Genomic DNA, 19,694 nt, shown 5'->3' with positions numbered 1-19,694 from the left:
GCTTGTGTAGCATTCTTTGTGCCTCCCTCATTAGTTGGCATGCTCTGCTGTTTGGCGTTATGGTGTGTAGTGCCTGCAAATTGACATCCTCAGTTGGAGGATACGGGAAAATTTAGCATTTGCACAAAGGACGCTTTCACAAGATCATCATAAGAAAATATTGAAGAAAAGGTTACCTAATAGAGAGATTTCTACCTTAAGAATGGCGATATGAATAGATCCTGTGTTAGAGGATTGAATATTTCTTTTTTTCTTTCTTCTCAATGCTTTTCCTTGAGTTGAGGAAGTTTACTGTGACAAAATTTGGAAATTCCTGACTAAAACGGCTTGGGGAATCTGGGTTCAGAGCCTAACTAGTGCATTCTGCTTCTAAAAAATCTTATGTGATGCATTTCACACTTCTAATCTGAACAAAAATCTGAATTAAAAAACCATGCAGATTATTCCACATTCTTTTAAAGGCGCAGGCACCTTTTAAATTTTAACAGGTTTTTAATGTGCACAGTCTCTCATACTAATAATTTATTTAGATTTTGTGGTGTGGGGAGGAAACAGAAGGTTGGTACCGTAGCAAACCAAGCTGTAAGAAAGACAGAAAATAAATGCATTCATGTTGATTTGTGACCCAGACTAGGTGAATAAGAACGGCTGGATCTTTGCAGGGGGAGGGGTCAGAGTGAAGAGATTTTCTTAGAGGAAATGTTTCTGTTCACAGTTGCTGCTGGCCAGCCATGACATCCTCCAAGACACAGGGAATCCCCCATTTACGCACATTCAGTACGCGCACAACTGCACACATGTGCATCGCACCGAACCCAGAAGTGACACAAAAATGTCACAAAAGGGAGTGAGTGTTTGCGGGCTTTTTCAATGGTGTTGCGAAAATATGCAATTTCACTTAAATGTGTGGTGCCTTGGAATGTAACCTCCACAGTAAATGTAATATTTTAGGAGCTCAGCCTGGGCATTCCACTTTCCCCACCCCAATTTTCTGTGTTGTTGTTTTTTCTAGTTGTCTCTCACTATTTTACGACTTTGAGCAATTCTCAGTGAACTTTCTTCTCCAGAGGAGGAAACTTTGGTTTTGCCATTTCTGTCAGTAATCATATTTTGAGCTCACTTTTTGTGGGTGTCATCCCTGAGTTATACTGTAATGATGGGGGGTGCTCCATACTGCATGGGAATTTTTAGAAGCCAAAAAATATTGTGGTTTTAAAGTAGATATTGTAATTTGTGAGTTTGGACCCATCATGCCAAAAATTGGGTGAAGCCATGGCAACGTCATGTTTCGGTCCTGCCATTGGCAGGGGGTTGGACTCGATAGCCCTTGTGGTCTCTTCCAACTCTATGATTCTATGATTCTATGATCTTGATTCAGTATGGCTCCTGGAATCCTAATGGTGTTGCAGTCTGCTTCCCACCCCACCCCCACCTCAGGAACCCTTGTGCCAAAGTTGGCAGTAATATCTCAGACAGCCAAACCCATGCCAACAGAACAGTCACAGTCTTGCCAAACCTATGCCAAAGTCATGCTTCAGTCTGCCATTTGATTAAATATGGCGTCCAAATGTTGACACAGAGCACCACCCTCACCTTGGGAATCTGCCATGTCTAGCGACGATATCTTGGGAGGTCCTTGGATGTATAGAGAACAGATAGACAGACAAATCGCTTTCAGAAATCTATACTAGATGTAGCAGGACCTTTCCTGTGGAAGAAAAGAATGTAGCCTTCTGAAAAGGAAAAAAATATTCATTGGAGAGAACCTTGGATGAAGCAGTAGTATCACTTACACAGTCACTGGCAGGTTTTGAGGCAAGAAGCAAGTGGAATGATGGAAAGCAGGAGCATAAGAAAATGCAGTCAGCTAGGTTATTTCTCTTGCTTCCTTTATTCTTCCCCACCCACCTCCAAAAGCAATGGCAAAAGCCACAATATGCTTCTGTAGAGGAGGTGTGTAAAATAACGTTGTTATTGTTAATCCCACTTATCCATCATCAGTAAATGGTGTGATGCTTCTGTAATAATTTGAGATGAATCTTGCAAACTGTTGCTTTTTCCAGTTTCAGGGTTTCACAACGTAACTCTGCCTAACTTGTAGCAGCCATTCTTGGCTTTCAGTTTAGTCTCTGATACAAGGAATATCTCTCAGCCCCCTTTGATTAGACACCTCCACCGCTCTCACCTAAACTGTGAAACAGACAATTGGCCCTTTAACCATACACACTCCCACATAAACTGCAACAGAGGCTTTAATAGAGTTTTCTCTGCGTGGTCTTTGTGGAGCCAAACTAAGGAGTAAGGTTTAGCACTCCTCAGCTCCTCCTCTGCTTTCTGTGTGATGGGACAGACGCTACCACCACTGGTTATCACTCCTGTACTGACAAATCGCTCTTTAACCCCCAGCTCCATGGCACAGTGCTTTGGTAGAACTCTCCTCTTATGTAGTTGCATGTGGCTTGTTGAGAATCACTCCCCTTTCACTGCTTTTACCCCCATAGAGGAAAATGTGTGAGTTGTGATATCTTGTCCTGAGAGGTAGTAAAAACAGCTTAGAGTGATTTTACACGGGGAAAGGTTAAATAAGCCCCTGTTGTACCCCTGGCAAATCACCGTTTCTGTGACTCCATGTTATAAAAACAAAACATTTCCCTCAAAAAAATATTGTGGAAGTACATGTAAAATTTATTTCTATCCTTAGTTGCCAGGGCTGTAAATTAAGTGTGCATTTATTTGAACAAAAGACTGAAAAGGCACCACTTTAATGTGAGTAGTGATCCTAAAAAATCCATAATGTATGATGTCTTCCTTACCATTTCTTTGCAGACTTGGAACACTTTATAGGACTTGTGCATGAATTCGCATGCACACCCACATACACCAAGCACACATACACAAGCCTGATGCAAACCAGGTCCTCCCAGACATTTGAGAACCCATGTCATCAATTACACTGAGCAAATCTTCCTGGCATGGCATTAAAACGGGAAAAAAGAACTGTCGCTTCCTTCTTGTCAATGTGCAGCCATGCAACTTATCTTAAGACACCTAGGTTTTATGTTCGCCTGTTTAAAGCTTCTGAAACAATAGAGTATTATCTGAGGCATAAGCCAGCCGTGCATTTCAGAACCCTTTTTTTTTGCCGCCAACATTCCTCTAACTTTGCAATGCACACATTTTCAAAGCATTGTTATGCATACAACAAAATGTTTTCCTAAAGTTAATGTATGTCTAACTTGTTCACCTTCCCCTGTTAAACTTCCCTGTCCTTCTTGCTATCAGCCTGTTGTCTTTGTCTCCTCATCACCCTCATCTTAAGAGCTTTATGATTTATGATGATTATTTACATGGCATTATTTACTTATGTACGCTTGTCAGGCAATAACAATATTCTTGTAACGTCATATAGTCACAAGGGGAACAAAAAGATCTCAGCTCGTATATATGAATGAAATAAGGTACTGGTTCACACATTCATGTTACTCACACTTCCATGAATACTTGAAATGAAAGCTTTAGTTCTGGTGTGTCATCTGTGAAGGGCCATTCACACACAAGTAATCTGTTTTTGTAATCCAATGATGAATATGTGTTTGTGAACAAGACCGAAGAACTGGTTTTCTGCCTTTTGCCATTATGAGAATTTATGGCTGTAGGGGCAGGTATATGTTGAAAACAATGACTTAGTAAACCTTATATTTTGACTATGATAAAACTGGATTCCAAACTACACAAAGATAAACGAGGTCCAGATTTTTTCATGCTGTGGGATCATTCATTTTCGCATGTCTCATAACAAGACTTTTATTTATAGCTATGGAAAGAAAAATAATGGGGGCCATTGACTTGGTTAGAGGTGGTACACTTGGATCCTGTTCCTTTTCAAGTGAAATGCAGCAACAGTCTGCCCTCCATAGAGTGAAATAATTTTTACATGCCTTGTCAGTCTCACTACAGCCATGGAAAGAAATACGTGCAAACTGAGACGTAGTGTTATTTATATTGCTCAGAATGTTTTTGCAGTTAACAACTTCCACCTCCCCCCTGTTCTAAAGGCCTTAGTTTCACATAGCCCCATTTACAATTTTGATCCAAGCCTTTTCAGTTGCTGTCTAATTAGTAATTCCTTTCATGGAACATTGTCAGTTTATACCAACAAATATCATAAAATCGTAGATTGGCAGAGTTGGAAGGGGCCATCTAGTTCAACCCCTTGCAAAGCAGGAATCTCAACTTAAGTATCCATGACAAATGGCCATCCAACCTGTTTTTTAAAAAAACTTCCAAGGAAGGAGAGTCCACCACCTCCCAAGGGAGTCCATTCCACTGTCAGACAGCTCTTACTTTCAGAAGCGTCACGATCCGGTTTACGGGCAGTTGAAGTCCTGGCTGAGGACGTCGGGACCGGGGGCAAGATGGGAGCAGGAACAGGAGTCCAGAAGCCAGGAGTCAGGAAGCCAAGGGTCCGAGGGTCAGGAAAACAGGAGTCAAGGAGCCAAGGGTATGAGGATCAGAAAGCAAGGAGTCAAGAAGCCAAACACAGCAAAGCAGGTGTTGGAATGAAGTTATATGGCTTTAGTAGAAATGTTATAAGGAATTAAGCATAAATAGATTAATAGAATATTAAAGGAAAAAATAAGGTTAGAATGTGTTAAGATAACTACAAAACTACAAGAAAGAAGATTCCACCTAAACATTAGGAAGAACTTCCTGACAGTAAGAGCTGTTCGACAGTGGAATTTGCTGCCAAGGAGTGTGGTGGAGTCTCCTTCTTTGGAGGTCTTTAAGCAGAGGCTTGACAACCATATGTCAGGAGTGCTCTGATGGTGTTTCCTGCTTGGCAGGGGGTTGGACTCGATGGCCCTTGTGGTCTCTTCCAACTCTATGATTCTATGTTCTATGTTTCTATTCTAACTATAGGATAGAAAACAGAGGAAGATGGAAAGGAATTGCTGAAATAATTAACAGAAGTGGAATACAAAAGGGGAGGTGTGAGGAGGTCGTTGAAATAAGTGAATGAAAGATAAGATACTGAAATTGTTTGATGTGTTTTTAATTGTTTTTGTTTTGTTTTGTTAGTTTAGTGTGTTAGTGTTATGTAGTGTTTCTGTATTGTATTGTATCGTTCTTTTTTTGTAGTGTTTAAATTGTTGGAAAAGTAATAAATATTATTTAAAAAAAAAATCAAACACAGCAAGGCAGGAAGTGTGTTGCTGTGACAAGGAGCCAAAGGGAAATGCTGACTTTATATCCCTTCCCAGCTCTTGCCACCAGGTGCTGTGAGTTACCAGTCGGCCTCACCTGTGCGGCTGCACCTTGCCTCTTCAGAACAAACTTAGGAAAGCCCCAGTCCTGCGAAGCTTTACCGGTCACAGGGCCTGGCTCCTGCACGCACTCCTGACAAGAAGGTTCTGTCTGATGCTTAGTTACAATCTCATTTCTTGTAATTTGAATCCATTGGTTCAAGTCCTAGCCTTCGGAGGAGGAGAAAACAAGCTTGCTCCATATGACAGCCCTTTAGATGTTTGAAGATGCCTATCATATTTCCTGTCTCCTCTTTACCAGGCTAAACATAACCCAACTCCCTCAACTGTTCCTCATAAGGCTTGGTTTCCAGACCCTTGGTCATCTTGGTTGGCTGCCCCACCCAGTCTAACCCTACAGCCCAATACAAAAGGGGTTTGGGTTGCTCTACAGTGGGCCAGGGCCAGTCATATCATTAGGCAAAATGAGGCAAATGCCAAAGGACAGGAAGCAGCAGAAAGACGCTGAACAGCAGTGTGTGCCCCTTGACCTGTTTCCCATAAATTAGCCTGCTGCCCTCAGGTGCAGTGGAAGGGTGTATCATCAACATGTTATTAGAACAAAAGTCCAAACGTCGTCCCATCCCAGCCAATAAAACCAGATACAGGAGGTGGAAAGGTAAAAGAAGAGTTTATTCTGGCTGCAGTCCAGAGTCCTGTTATGGATCACTCCAGAAGGAACAAGCCCCAGACAAAGCAGGTCCAAAGCATTTATACTTTGTATATTGTAGCAAACACAGAGACACATGAACTTCTGTGTCACTGTTGGCCAGGAAAGCATGTGATCAAGGCATGCTTGAATCAGGTTCTTCCACTTGGCTTCAAGGCAGGTATTCACTGACCCTTATCTCGAGTTTAGGCCTGCTCAGCATAACTGGACTTGCAGTTGCAACTGTGGACACGTCTTGCGTAGTCATGGAGACATCTTGCCGTGGGAATGTGTTTCTGCAGACTCAGCACTTAGCAGGCGGAAGTCAGCTGTGCCTAGTTCTTCAGGGTTGTTAGCCTGCTGGGCATGGGATGTGGCCAAAGTTCTCAACAAGCCAAGCAGAAAATAGCCTGCCCTGTGATTCGGGCCACTTGTCCTGAGATTTGATCCTACCCCTTGAAACTCAGAACAGGTTAAAACCTTAACCATAAAAGGGTAAACATGCAGGTGCAAATGAACATTCAGATACACATTTGCTTGTGCACATGGAAATCAACTGTATATTACACCTGTTAAATTGGCTAAAATGTATAAGGTAAGCAATAAATGTTGGAAATGTAAAGGAAATGTTAAGAAAATCAACTGCTCCAAAACTACATCAATCTACCCCATTGGATTTTTTACAAGAGTGTTTCATTTGTAAAATTGCGTATCATTGCATGAGGACTTTGCCAGCACACAAATGACCATGACCAGGAACTGACCTTTTTACTGTTTTTCATTTTTTCCTTATTACATGTATTATCAATTTGATTACCCATGGCGGGACTACACAGGACTGTAAAAAAAGATGCAACAGAATCCATCCCTTCATAATTAAAAATTGAATTCAGTCTAGTTACAGATAAGTCTCCCTAGCCTTTTGATTTTACATTATTCTATGGGCTATGGACTTTGCCAGACCCGATTAATGTAGCCACAGTAGTACATGCTCTGGTGACTTCTAATTTAGACCTGCAGCGTGCTGTTTGTGGAACCGCCCTTGAAGATAGTTTGGAAGCTATTGCTAGTGCAGAACATGGCAGCCAGATTAGTGACTGGCACTGCAAATTTGGATCATGTGGCACCAGTCTTGAAGGCTCTTCACTGGCTGCCCATGTTCTACTGGGCCCAATTTAAGGTGGTGTTCTTAGTGTGTAAAGGGGCACCCCTCCCATTATCTGCTGACTTGTGCTTTTAGATCCATGGGAGAGGCCCTGCTTGTAATTCCATCAATAACGATAATTCATAGTGTGACAGCTCAGAAGAAGGATTTCTCTGTTAGGTGCAGAACTCATTCCCTTTGGAGACACAGTTGTCCCACTCATTAATTAATTTTCGGCGTCAGCTTAAGACATAACTTTTCCTTCAGGCATTTGGGGAAAGCTGAAGTGAAAATTGGTCTCTTTTGCTGCTGGGTTGCTGTTTTTTTATATTGGTCCTATGGTTTTATGTAATCGTGTATGTTTTATATTTCAGTATATTTGTATTGAATTCTCTTTTGTACTGACTGCCCTGGAACCTTTGGGTGGAAGAGCAGGTTATAAGTGGAATAAATGAATAAATATTTGTGGTACTAGGTTTTCTTGTTTTCATTTATTTGTTTTGAAAAATATCCTGACACAGAAGTCATTTGGACCTTCAGAACAGCTCACCACACAAGTTTAAAGCAGGTGTGATACAAAAAAATGTGACTACAACATACAAGACACAGAAAAGTAGCTAAAACCCAGGGAAGAAATCCAGGACAGTGGTACTGTAAGAGGTCAATTTGCAAAATAATCAAATAAAACTACACATGTCACCAAACATATATTAAAACAGTACAAACACCTTATCAAACAAATTGCAATCCCAAGCAAATAATTAGACTGGTAAGGCCATCTAAAATCAGGTCGGTCAGCATCTTCTAGAAAAAGGATGCCTATTGTAAGGTCCATAGCAGAGCAGCTCTTTCTAGGGAGCAGATTCCAAAGTGTGTGTCACCAATGATGAAGGGCATTCCCAACCAGTCTTCTGATAACACCAAGGTTGCTGGTTCAATCCCTGGATGGGACATCTGCAAATTCCTGCATTGCAGGGGGCTGGACTAAACTCTACAATTCTATGATTCTGTGAAGCCTAACTTCAACCAAAGCTGCTACAGCAGATCACCAGTTGTTTACTTCGTTGTGCAGAGGAGTCCATAAAGGAGAAGGTGATATCTTTGTTTACATAGGTTTACAGTGGCATAGACCAATAAAGGAGGGGAAAATTCAGATACTTTGGTGGTTTGGACAACACAAGTTTTCTTCCTTATAACATTTTAAAAATTATGTTAAAACTTTTTGCTTTACTAATGTCTAAACAATTATCTGCCAGAAATATTGAACTGCTCATATTTGCAATTATAAATGCTGAACTAGACTGTTTATAATATAGTATAACTGGAATTGTGTGCTTTCAACTATGGTCCATCCTTTTGCTAAACATTTTGAAACTGATGCAATCTCCTCCAAATCTTCCTGGATATTTTCTAAATTCAAAAGTGACACCAAAAAGAAGTGTTGTGTGACTAGATTGCATACATGTTGAGTTAGTGCAGCTGTGGCAAACATAGTCACTTTGGAACTTTATGCTTTGATCTTATTTTGCAAATAGTTCTCTTTATAGACAATGCCTGTTTGCAATCTAGGCTCTGTATAAACATTTCTTGCACCTTATTTCCTTCATATGATAAGAAAAAACACCCCTGTTTCCAGCTGTAAAAGGGAGATCAGAAGAATTGCACAAATATTAATATGTTGTTGGCATCATAGCACTGAGAGGGCAACCACCAGTTGCTGGATGCTGTCAGAAAAGGAGTTTCTTACAGGTTATTGAAATGTATGTGGAAGGCTGTCTCTTTTATTTGACTGCGGCTATAATGAAGCATTTTATAAAGCCAAGAGCAAATAAAACCTACACTATTCTTTTCTCACTGCTGGCATTTTATGTGTTTTAAAAGATCGGAATAGTGATTGCAGTGCCTATCAGTGTATGTGGTACGTTGCGTAGAATAAGACAGGTCACTGCCCTATGAAGCTTCCAGTCTAAAGTTTGACACAGAGGAAACAACAAATTAGGGGGAAGAAGAGAGAATTCTATACTATTGTTCTATTATATGTGCTATTATATGTTGCAAGTTTAGTTGCAGTTGCAGTGCCTAAGGTTTGTTCCAAAGGCTTCTTGGAAACAGACTGGTTGGGGGGAAGAAGCAAAAGTGTTGATAGCGTCATGGAGGTGTTCTGGGAAGCAGTTCTAGGAATACAGGGGAGAAAGGGTGATGTCTTTGCAGACAGAAGCAGGAGAACTTTGGATGGCTGGGGATGGTAGAACTGGTCAAGGTTTAGGGTTATATAGGGATATAAGAGAAGAGAGACGAAGGCTGCAAGGCTACAGAGGATTTTGAAGATAAGAACAACGGTCTGGTATTACGTAGGGAGCCAGTGTAAGCATATTAAAAGGGATGCAAGTTGATCATGGAGATGGGATTAGTGGAAGGGTTGAGCAGAAGAGTGCTAAATAGATTTGAGGGGATCAAGGTGAGACAGTAGGAAGACCCAAGAGAAGAGTGCAGTAATCTAGGGAAGAGAGAACTATGGAAGGAACCAGTGGTTTTTGCTGGCAGGACAGAGGGTAAGGGATGTATTTTTGCAAGATTGACTTGGCAAAGGACTGGGGGTCGAGAGTGGATAAAGGCAAGGCCACACACCAGTTGAGCAAAGTGGATGGAGATAACTGCTAAAAAATTAAAGAGAGTAGAGGGTGTGGAGACAGAGGTGTGGTCTTGGGTATATTGAGATTGAAATGACAATGAAGACTAAGGCCTCCAAGTTAAGTTTGTTCAGGTAGAGAGAAAGATAAAGAAAAGTAATTATACCATTTAATTTTTTTTAAGATTCTATCTTCACAGATGCTACAAGTATACATTAATTGAATTTTTAAAAAATCATTGTGGAACATTTGTCAGGCACTGAATTTATGAACTTACAGGGTGGAATATGATTGCTGAACAGCAATTCAGTTTTTCTACAGCTGTTTTCCTCAATATTTCCCCCCTCATTTTGCCATAGTTATGTTGATGAAGAAGTTCACACAACTAATTTCATAGCCAGTTAATATTCTTTAAAACTTTCCCAATCCTTCATCCTAGTAGCATTGTGGGCAAGTATAGTGCCAGTGATAATCTAAGTTCAGATTTTTGTGTGAACTGGCAAAATATTACTTTTCTACCTCCCCCACCCCCCAGGAAGAAGATATATTACTGATTTTTGGTTCAATTTCTTTCTCTCTTGTTTCTAACAGATATAGATGAATGTCTGGTAAACAATGGTGGCTGTGACCACTTCTGCCGAAACACCGTGGGCAGCTTTGAGTGCAGCTGCCAGAAGGGATATAAGCTACTAACAGATGAACGAACCTGCCAAGGTAATTCTCCTTTTATCAAAGCTTGTTTATTTTTGTTTATTTTTAAATTAGTAATGTGATAAGTTGAAATCATTCAGTGCTAGAAATACAAGCCCATAAGATTTATATCTAGCATAGAGGCAGAGATATTTTGTAGAGAAATTGCTATAATTCAATGCTATAATTATTCTCAGAATATATGTAACATTCAGATAGGATGTTAAACCCAACTCCAGTTGAGGGCAAGAAAAAGGTGATTTACAGGTAGAACCAGCAAAATGTTCCAGTTGTTTAAAGCAGCAAGAACGCTGAAAGTCTTGAGTGTGTTCAGTGAATATCACCTAACTAGCTCTAGCCTATTGGATCTCCTTCCTTTAAACAGAACTAGGTCTTGATGTAAAGGCTAAACATTTGCCTAAGACTCAGTTTAAGACCCATAGGGAAATTATGTGCTCTCAATAAGCAAATTTCTGTGTATGTTTCAAATTTGGGAAGTGAGACATGGGTGATTAGTTTGCTGAGGTACCACTGAGCAACCTGTTGACCGGATTCTCACATTTTAGGTTTTCATTTTCAGTTAACATCTGGCATTCTTGGATAAGGTTTGCAAATCTTGCTGTGCAGTTTTTGATCCATGCTGACACCAAGGTTTTTGGTAGTATCTCAGCAAAGCTAATTGGAAAATACAACCCATTTATTTATTATTACATTTATACCCCACCTTTCCTTCAAGGAGTTCAAGGTGGTTCTCAGGTGACTCCCCACTTAGGCGGGGGTTACATTCTGAGGTCCCATGCGACTCGATGCGAGTTGATTGTGCATAAGAGGGGCGAAGCCTTGCATGGTTCTCCTCATTTCATCTCTACAACAACCCTGTGTAGGGTTGAAAGATAGTGACTAGTCCTAGGTCACCCTTTGAGCTTCATGGTCAAGAAAGGTATTGGAACCTAGGTCTCACAGGTCCTCATCCATCACTCTGCACAAGAATGACTTATGAGATCCTGTGAACTGAGCTCAGGATGTATTTACTGGATACCACCAAGCTATTTTCATATGAGTTGGGGCTTTAGAAATACTCTTATAAATAAAGAAATGAGTGGCCCCGTGTGAGAGCGTAAAAGCCCAGCCAAGAAGCAGCTTGACGTAGCAATACAAAGCATAGATCTGACAGCCCATACACTTAAATAACCACTCCCAAAAGTTGCGGACTATTCATCTGCAGAGTGAACTGTATAGTACATGATTTTCCTGTACAGAACTTTGAGATGGAACCTCAAGAAATCGTGTAGAAAGCCTTGTTTCCACCCCAAATTTAATCTCACTTTGGTCTGTTTCTGTGCTTCAGTTGACATGAGATGATTTTCACAGCCATTGCTAGAACAAGGTGCACAGGTTCATTTGATATGGAAAAAGTTGTTTCAAAGTTATATGCTTTTTGAACATCCCACAAAGGGAAATTTATATTTCAGAGAGCAAAGAAGGAAATGTGAAAAGAAAAATGTGCTTGTTGTATGTCCTTTAGGGGGTTAATTTCAAAGCATCAAGAACACAGTCACTGTTTTACTTTTTTCTGATTATTGCAATAACTATAGAAGGCTTTTATTTAATGAATGCATCTGAACACTTTGAATATTTGCAGACTGTGTGAAGTGTTAAATGGGGAGGGGGGTATTTTGAAGCATTGAACAATTCCTCCTTTCCCCATTCTTTATAGAATGTGTGGGAAAGACCTTAGAAAATACAGTGGTGCCCCGCAAGACGAATGCCTCGCAAGACGGAAAACTCGCTAGACGAAAGAGTTTTCCGTTTTGGAGGTGCTTCACAAAACGAATCTCCTATGGGCTTGCTTCGCAAGACGACAATGTCTTGCGAGTTCCTGTGAGGTTTTTTTCTCCCCCCCTTTTTTCTAAGCCGCTTATCTGAGGGACGCGGGTGGCGCTGTGGGCTAAAGCCTCAGCGCCTAGGGCTTGCTGATCGAAAGGTCGGCGGTTCGAATCCCCGCGGCGGGGTGCGCTCCCGCTGCTCGGTCCCAGCGCCTGCCAACCTAGCAGTTCGAAAGCACCCCCGGGGGCAAGTAGATAAATAGGTACCGCTTACCAGCGGGAAGGTAAACGGCGTTCCGTGTGCGGCTCTGGCTCGCCAGAGCAGCGTTGTCACGCTGGCCACGTGACCCGGAAGTGTCTCCGGACAGCGCTGGCCCCCGGCCAATAGATGTGAGATGGGCGCACAAACCCCAGAGTCTGTCAAGACTGGCCCGTTCGGGCAGGGGTACCTTTACCTTTACCTTTAAGCCGCTTATCAGCTGATCCGATAAGCCGATAAACCACTAAAAGCCGCTAATCCGCTAATCCGTCAATGGGCTTGCTTTGCAAGACGAAAAAACCGCTAGACGAAGAGAATCACAGAACGGATTCTTTTTATCTTGCGAGGCACCACTGTAAAAAGAAAGCAAGCTGAGCATAGGCTGGCGCAGACAGCGCCACCTGAGTGGGCAGAAACAGCACTGGGGATTTAGTTTGACAGATAAGAGCAAGTTGGGAGGCTTGGCAGTTGTAAGAATAATGTCAGCCCTGATGTTGCACAATAAGGTGACAGAGACTTCAGTTCAGGGTAATAGAACACGATGTTTAAGCCAGACACCATCTCTCAGCCTAACCTAATTTACAGGGTTGTTTATGAGGATAAAGGAGTTAAGGTGGCGGAATGTGTATTTTTAAAAAAATATGATGAAAGAGAACGTGATGTAAGAAAATGTGATGAAAGAGAGAATGACAGTGACTTCGGTAAAAAAAAATTATACTTGAGGAGCCATTATATGAAAAAGCACCCGCATGGGAAATAATATTTACCTGAAATATTGTTAGTCAAAAAAAATTACATGTTTTGAAGACTTGCCACGTGACTTGTCTAAGAATAGCAGAGAGTAGCTGAACTGCTGAGACCATCGCCCTGAGGCTTCAAATGGCAGCCTGACAGGCAGCACAAATGCCACAGCATCTCTCTTTTGTTCAGCCGGGGGAAGCTCAACATTTAACAACAGAAGCCGCAAAAAGCTGCAGAAAATGCAGACATAATTGGTTCGTAGTGGTACAGCATAGAAATGAATTGCAAGTATTTTCCTGTTTCATGCCTGAGGTACTTCGGGCTTCCAGACCAATAGCAGCTATATTGTTAATAGCACCTGACTCACAAAAACAGGTGGTTTCTTGGATAATTTAGCTCCTGTCTGGTGTTTTTAATTGGTGAACTCAAGCAGTCAACATGACTGCTGCTGCTGCTGAATGACAGAAGGCTAATGGAGATCAAGGAATCAACAAAGTGTGAATCACCTGTATTTTGTTTCTTTCCTTACTGACATAATGTCATTGGTGCCTCTTGTTTTAAATGGAAGGAACAAGAGTGGTTTGAGGTTCCTGGCCATGTCAGTTTATAAATCTCCTGCAGGCCTCCCCCTGTGTTAACTCGTGGCCAAGACATTTTTAAAGTGCTGTGGAGAGACTTGTGGCAGGTTATTTTTGGTGTTTTAATCCTCCCACAGTCTGTTTCAGAAACATTTAATTACATATTTGTTGAGAGATGAGGTAGCTGTTCATATTGTTTATGTATTTTTGCATCTGTTTTTATCCAGTTCACAGCTTCTGTTTATTTTAATTCTGCTTTTTTTGGCAGCTAAAGAATTGCTTTAATTTGTGGAACTCTGATTTACATGTTCAGGAAAAGTAGGTGGCACAGCTCACTTGAGATTGTTCCCCTTCCGAATGCAGGCAAAGGGCTATTCAGGCAGTCAGATATAGGCTGCAAATGTATGAAAAGACACAGAGCCTGCTCAAGGAAAACTAACATGTCAGAGAGCAGGATTTCAGAAAAATCTTCTCCTTTAAAGTACAGTGGTGCCTCGCAAGACGAAATTAATTCGTTCCGCAAGTTTTTTCTTCTTGCGAGTTTTTCGTCTTGCGAAGCACGGTTTCCCATAGGAATGCATTGAAAATCAATCAATGCGTTCCTATGGAGACCGTCCGGGGACAGAGGGGAAGCGCCGCTCTGTCCCCTCTTTTGAAGCAAGGGGCTGCGGGGAGAAGATCGCTTCTCCCCGCCGCCCCTTGCTTCAAAAGAGGTCCGGGGACAGCGGGGAAGACACGCTGCGGCTGTCTTCCCAGCTGTCCCCGGACCTCTTTTGAAGCAAGGGGCGGCGGGGAGAAGCGATTCTTTCTCCCCGCCGCCCTTGCTTCAAAAGAGGTCCGGGGACAGCGGGGAAGACGCGCGCGCTTCTCGCTGTCCCCGGAGCTGTCGGTGCAAGCTTCGTTTTGCAATGCAATGCCATGGGAAATTCGCTTCGCGAGGCAACTTGAAACGGAAGAGTTTTTCGTCTCACGAGGCTTTCGTCTTGCGGGGCACCACTGTATTTAGGTTTTTTAGAAAAATCAAAATGAAAGGCCACCTAAAAAATATTTAAAGGTTTTGCAGTTGGCCAAAGCATGAAAAAGAAAAACAACTGTTAAGTCTCACCTTTTGAATGCATGGGGAGGAAGAATTGGCAATTGAGCTGAAGCAAAGAATAGTCTCCACACCTCAAAAGAAAAAGGTTAAGAACATAAGCAGAGCGCTGACTGATCTGGCCAAAGGGCCATCTAGTCCAGCCTCCTGTCCTCACAGGAGCCACCCATGTGCCCATTTTGGCATTTGCATAGTCTCCAACTGCCCTGAAAATGCTAGGTAGGACCTTCATGAAAACCCTTAAGCCGTCATGGCCTCTCACTTTGTCATGCCGAGTCCCAAATTCCCAGCTGCAAGCCTTCCCTCTCCCTCCTTGTAAAAAAACCCCACCCAAATCTTTCCCCACCTTTTCATTCATTGCTCCTTCCATCTCCTGGCCAGGGAAAGAGAGCAGCAGCAACCTACTTCAGCTTCTCATTTGCACAGATATCCCAGCTGCTCAGCAACACTGCGCACAATGGGGAGGGTCTGCTCTGCGTCCAAACCTCTTAGGTCCCGGCCCAATTTGTTTACATTGCTGCCTCACCTTTCCTTGCCAGTTTCATTTGGGAACCTCCAGTGTCACTGAGGTGTGTTGTGGGCATTTCCTCTTTGGGTCCTTCTTTGAAAAAGATGCAGAGAGATCTGATCCTGCAGCTTGTCTCTTTCTGTGACTTAAAATGAACCAGACTAGATTCCTGGAGTGTAGGGGCATTTGGGGAGGTGGGGAGGGGTCTTCCGGAGGAAAAACGCCTCCCTCCAAAGCCCTTTCCTGCCTGGCTTCTCACTTGGATGGGGAAAAGACATTGATTTCTCCCATGAGCTAAATTGGTGGCACCTTCTGAAATCTGACGAGTCTCCCCATTTTGTGCATTTGGGTGAAGGAAGGTCCCAGAGTACAGTGGTACCTCAGGTTACAGACGCTTCAGGTTACAGTCTCTGCAAACCCATAAATATTACCTCAGGTTAAGAACTTTGCTTCAGGATGAGAACAGAAATCATGCTCCGGCGGCAGCAGGAGGCCCCATTAGCTAAAGTGATGCTTCAGGTGAAGAACAGTTTCAGGTTAAGAACAGACCTCCAGAATGAATTAAGTTCTTAACCTGAGGTACCCCTGTAGCTAGGGGAAGGGAGGCCTGGAGTGGGGGTGTCTTTGCAGCTGATTCAGCCAGGATTCACCCCAGCAGCAGCATGCTGCAGTTGCTTACACATTCCTAAGTTGCTCAGAAGTTTGAAACACTAAAAAAAGGAAATTTGTATATCTCTGAACCATAGGAGCCAACTCCTAGAGGCCAAGGTCCCTTCGCAACACCCCCAATAAAATATTTAAGGGGGCCCGCCCCCCTCCCGGTTGATGGGCATTGTCATTCAAATGCTGTGTGTGTGTCATGTCATGTGCTCAAGTATGTGGAGTGGTGCTTACCCCTGGGGGCCCCCAAGATTGGCACCCCTGCCCGGAAATCAAAAGTGTATATGTCCCTGGACTCCAAAATAAACATTGGGACACCCCATACCATACACGTGCACAATCACAATAATAATGGTTGTCCAAAGTTATCATGCTCCTAAAATACTCATAAGTGCATTATGTCATTGCATAGTCTCCACACACACACACACACACAGTGGTACCTTGGTTTAAGGACAGCTTAGTTTATGAACAACTTGGATTAAGAATGCTGCAAACCCAGAAGTAGGTGTTTTGGTTTCTGAGCTTTGCCTTGGAAGCAGAACAAGTTTTGCTTCCTGTTGAGTGTGTTCCATTTGTAAATTGAGTCCCCGCTGCTATGGGAAAGCACGCCTTGGTTTAAGAACGCTTTGGTTTAAGAATGGACTTCCGGAATGGAGTCAGTTCGTAAACCCACTGTATATAGTTAGTTGCATTTATTGATTTGGGGTTTTCTTTTCCTCTCGGCCTTCCCTAAACACAATATTTAAATTCAAATATTTCTGTGCTTTAAAAACTGCAGTTTTGTCCTCTAATAACTTGTACTTGACCAGAATGCAATGCTGAAGCAGTGATACAGATGCAGAATAGAATGTCCCTATTTTCATTTTGGGAATGTTGGAGGCTCTGCATTTGGCAGAATACTGTCTCCAGCAGTGGAGATAGTACATAGCCTTTGCAGCTTGTAGCCATTGATAACCCTGTCCTCTGCAAATTTGTTTAATCCTTTAAAAAAAACCAACTTGTTTTTACATAAAAACCAGAGAGCTAGTGAACCTGGCTCTTTAAAACAGAACATTGTTGTCTCCTTTCACTATTTCACCCATCTGTAAATGAAACTATTTTGAGACCTTGTTATGCAAAAGGAATGGAGATTGGACGTGGGTTGGGTTATAAGCTTGAAATTCAGCAGGAAGATTTCCTGAGCTTTCCTCTTTCATTTGTAGATGGAAATGTGATGAGCAATATTAGACAGATGCAATCCTCAGAGGCCAAGCAAGAGGCCATCCAGAGGCCACCACAAGGAAGGTTACTCAGGCTATTTTCACATAAAAAGATTTTATCTCCAAACACAAAAAGATTTTAAAATAGCATATTGCCCCAAGCCCACACAAACCCCATGTTTGAACTGGTGTCCTCGTGGTCAGGATTAAAGTCACTCCTCTAGAGAAGGGTGTGAGGCTGACTTGAAGGTCCAGTCTGTCTCCCAGAGAGGGAAGGGAACACCACAAACAGTGGAGACCAGTGAGGTTTGGAAAACCTCTGGAAGGTGGAACACCTACAATTCCTCCATTTGCACTTCATCCCTGCCTCTGTGTGCTTCGTATTCATGGCAGAAGATACCAAGAGTTCAAGCAGTTTAAAAATACCCCGATTTCCAGTCTCATCGCATCCATTTCAGCTGATATAAGTGTGAAGGGAGATGCTGGCATTCAATATAGGGAAGGTTCTGGGGACTCATTAGGCAGGCACTGTTATTGCTTCTATGGGGGGGGGGGGAGTTCCCAGTACCACCACCACCACTGCTAGGGAGATGATCTTTGGCAACTTTACCTGGCAGGGGAACACTTAAAGGAACTGCTTCTCTGATCGCTATGCAAGAGTGCCGTGTTTATTGTTCGGAGCAAAGTCACAAATAAACCCATTGTCTTGGGGCACGTGCAGACTTCCAACTAAACTGGGCTTCTCAGTGACACACCAGCTTAGCTCCCAGATGTCCATTGCCCACTCTCCAGCTTCTAATCTTGGCAGGATATGCAAGAGGAAGAAACTGCTGCAGCCTCAAAAGAACAAGGAGGAGCAATTTGCAAGGGGGGTGTTCAGAGGAATAGGTCCTTATCTCACCTATTGCTAGCTCTCCTCCTTTTGAAAACCACAACTGAGGTTAGCTTTGAGGTGATGGGGACTATTCTTGGCCCCAGCTCTCAAAACTGTAGATCCAGGGGTGAGGTCAAGTACTACCCTCATACAGTGTTACCAATGCCTCCTCTTTTTTTTTCGCCACAAGGGAAACCATTCACTTCTATGGGAGATAGTAAATGCCCCTAATTAGACACACATTCATGTGTCTCTGTCTCTGAAGAAGGAAGAGACAACAGAATGTTACGTGGAACAGTAGATCCAACAGGCAGGAAGGTTAGTTGTGGTCCACTGGTTGAGACTTGGTGGGTACTGAACACATCTTTATGATTCCTTTTATTAAAATATTTCAGAACTGTTTGTCATAATCTATTATACAAAGGAGTCTTAAGAGAAACAGAGACATTTCCTATTTTAAATAGACTCTAATTTGTTTTGCTGACAGTATGAAGTTCAGCTTTTCAACTTTATGTTTTGAGGCAGCATAAACTGGACTAATAAAAAGTACCATGTTTTATTTTTTTGTTTTATTTCTTAAGGATCAATACACCAGTAAGTCTATTCCAAGACCTAGGTGGGGGAAGCAATGAGCCAAAAAGTCCTAGGGGAAACTGAATAATAAAAAGACTTTGCATTTATTTCCCTTTCTGGGGATCATTTGGATAATCTCCAGTGTACTATGTCCAACAAACACAAATGAAAATATGGATGCAAACCAAAATGCTTTATTTGACCTTGCTTTAGTATTTTTCAGATTGGACGTTTCCAACAACAAATGTCATACAGACAATCTGAGAACAAATTTACAGAGCTACAAAATAATCATTAGCTGGATTCAAAGCAAAGTGAACATATCATTTTTAAAATATTGTCACTCCACCTCTTTGAATAAGTTCCAAAAATGCTTTTTAATTTTGCCTGGTATTGTTCAGTGATAATGACCTATTGGAGATATAATGATGGCTGCCTCCCAACTGTAAAACAGGATATACAGCCTTTGAATACATACTTCCTTCGCATCTGTCAGTTTTTGCCCAGCTCCAGATCAGGTTTGGATATCTGGTGGTGGACCTCTTTGCAACAAAACAGAATTTCCAGCTTCCAAGATATGTCACAAAGTACCACATGGAGGTACCCCAAGGGCGTCAATGTAGCCCAATGGGCTACTGTACATTTTGCTCCTGCTCCTCTCATGGAATGAATTCTCTGGAACCTATATTCAGATGGTCCTGCTGGCACCCTACTGGCCTCATTTGCCATGGTTTTCAAAGCTCCTCCAGCTACCCATTTGCCAGTTTGGCATCCTGACCCCAAGTAACCGCATCTGACAGCCTGACATTTGAGTGGTGCTGTCTCCAGAGGTGGTTGCTATGATCCTAGCCTCTTGTTGCTCATCAGCCAACAGAGCACGTGGTCTGTCATTTCAAAGTATTGTGGGTCCAAATGGGCAGCATCATGCAAAGTGACTGTGCATCAAGTCCTGTCTTTCCTTCAC

At 42.4% G+C, this 19,694-nt stretch overlaps 1 protein-coding gene across 7 annotated transcripts in view; it reads left to right on the top strand.

The window, feature by feature from the left end:
• Nucleotides 1–19,694, top strand: part of SCUBE1 (signal peptide, CUB domain and EGF like domain containing 1) — a 181,717-nt gene that overhangs the window by 127,550 nt on the left and 34,473 nt on the right. For all 7 annotated transcript variants that reach the window (XM_082223069.1, XM_082223068.1, XM_082223067.1 and 4 more), the window contains one exon: nt 10,318–10,440. In XM_082223069.1, the coding sequence (XP_082079195.1) occupies nt 10,318–10,440 (123 nt within the window). The remainder of the gene's footprint in view (nt 1–10,317; nt 10,441–19,694) is intronic.

This window comes from Podarcis vaucheri, assembly GCF_965113315.1.
Source record: "Podarcis vaucheri genome assembly, chromosome: 5".
Taxonomy (NCBI): Eukaryota; Metazoa; Chordata; class Lepidosauria; order Squamata; family Lacertidae; genus Podarcis; species Podarcis vaucheri.
This window is presented reverse-complemented; position numbering and strand designations above follow the sequence as displayed.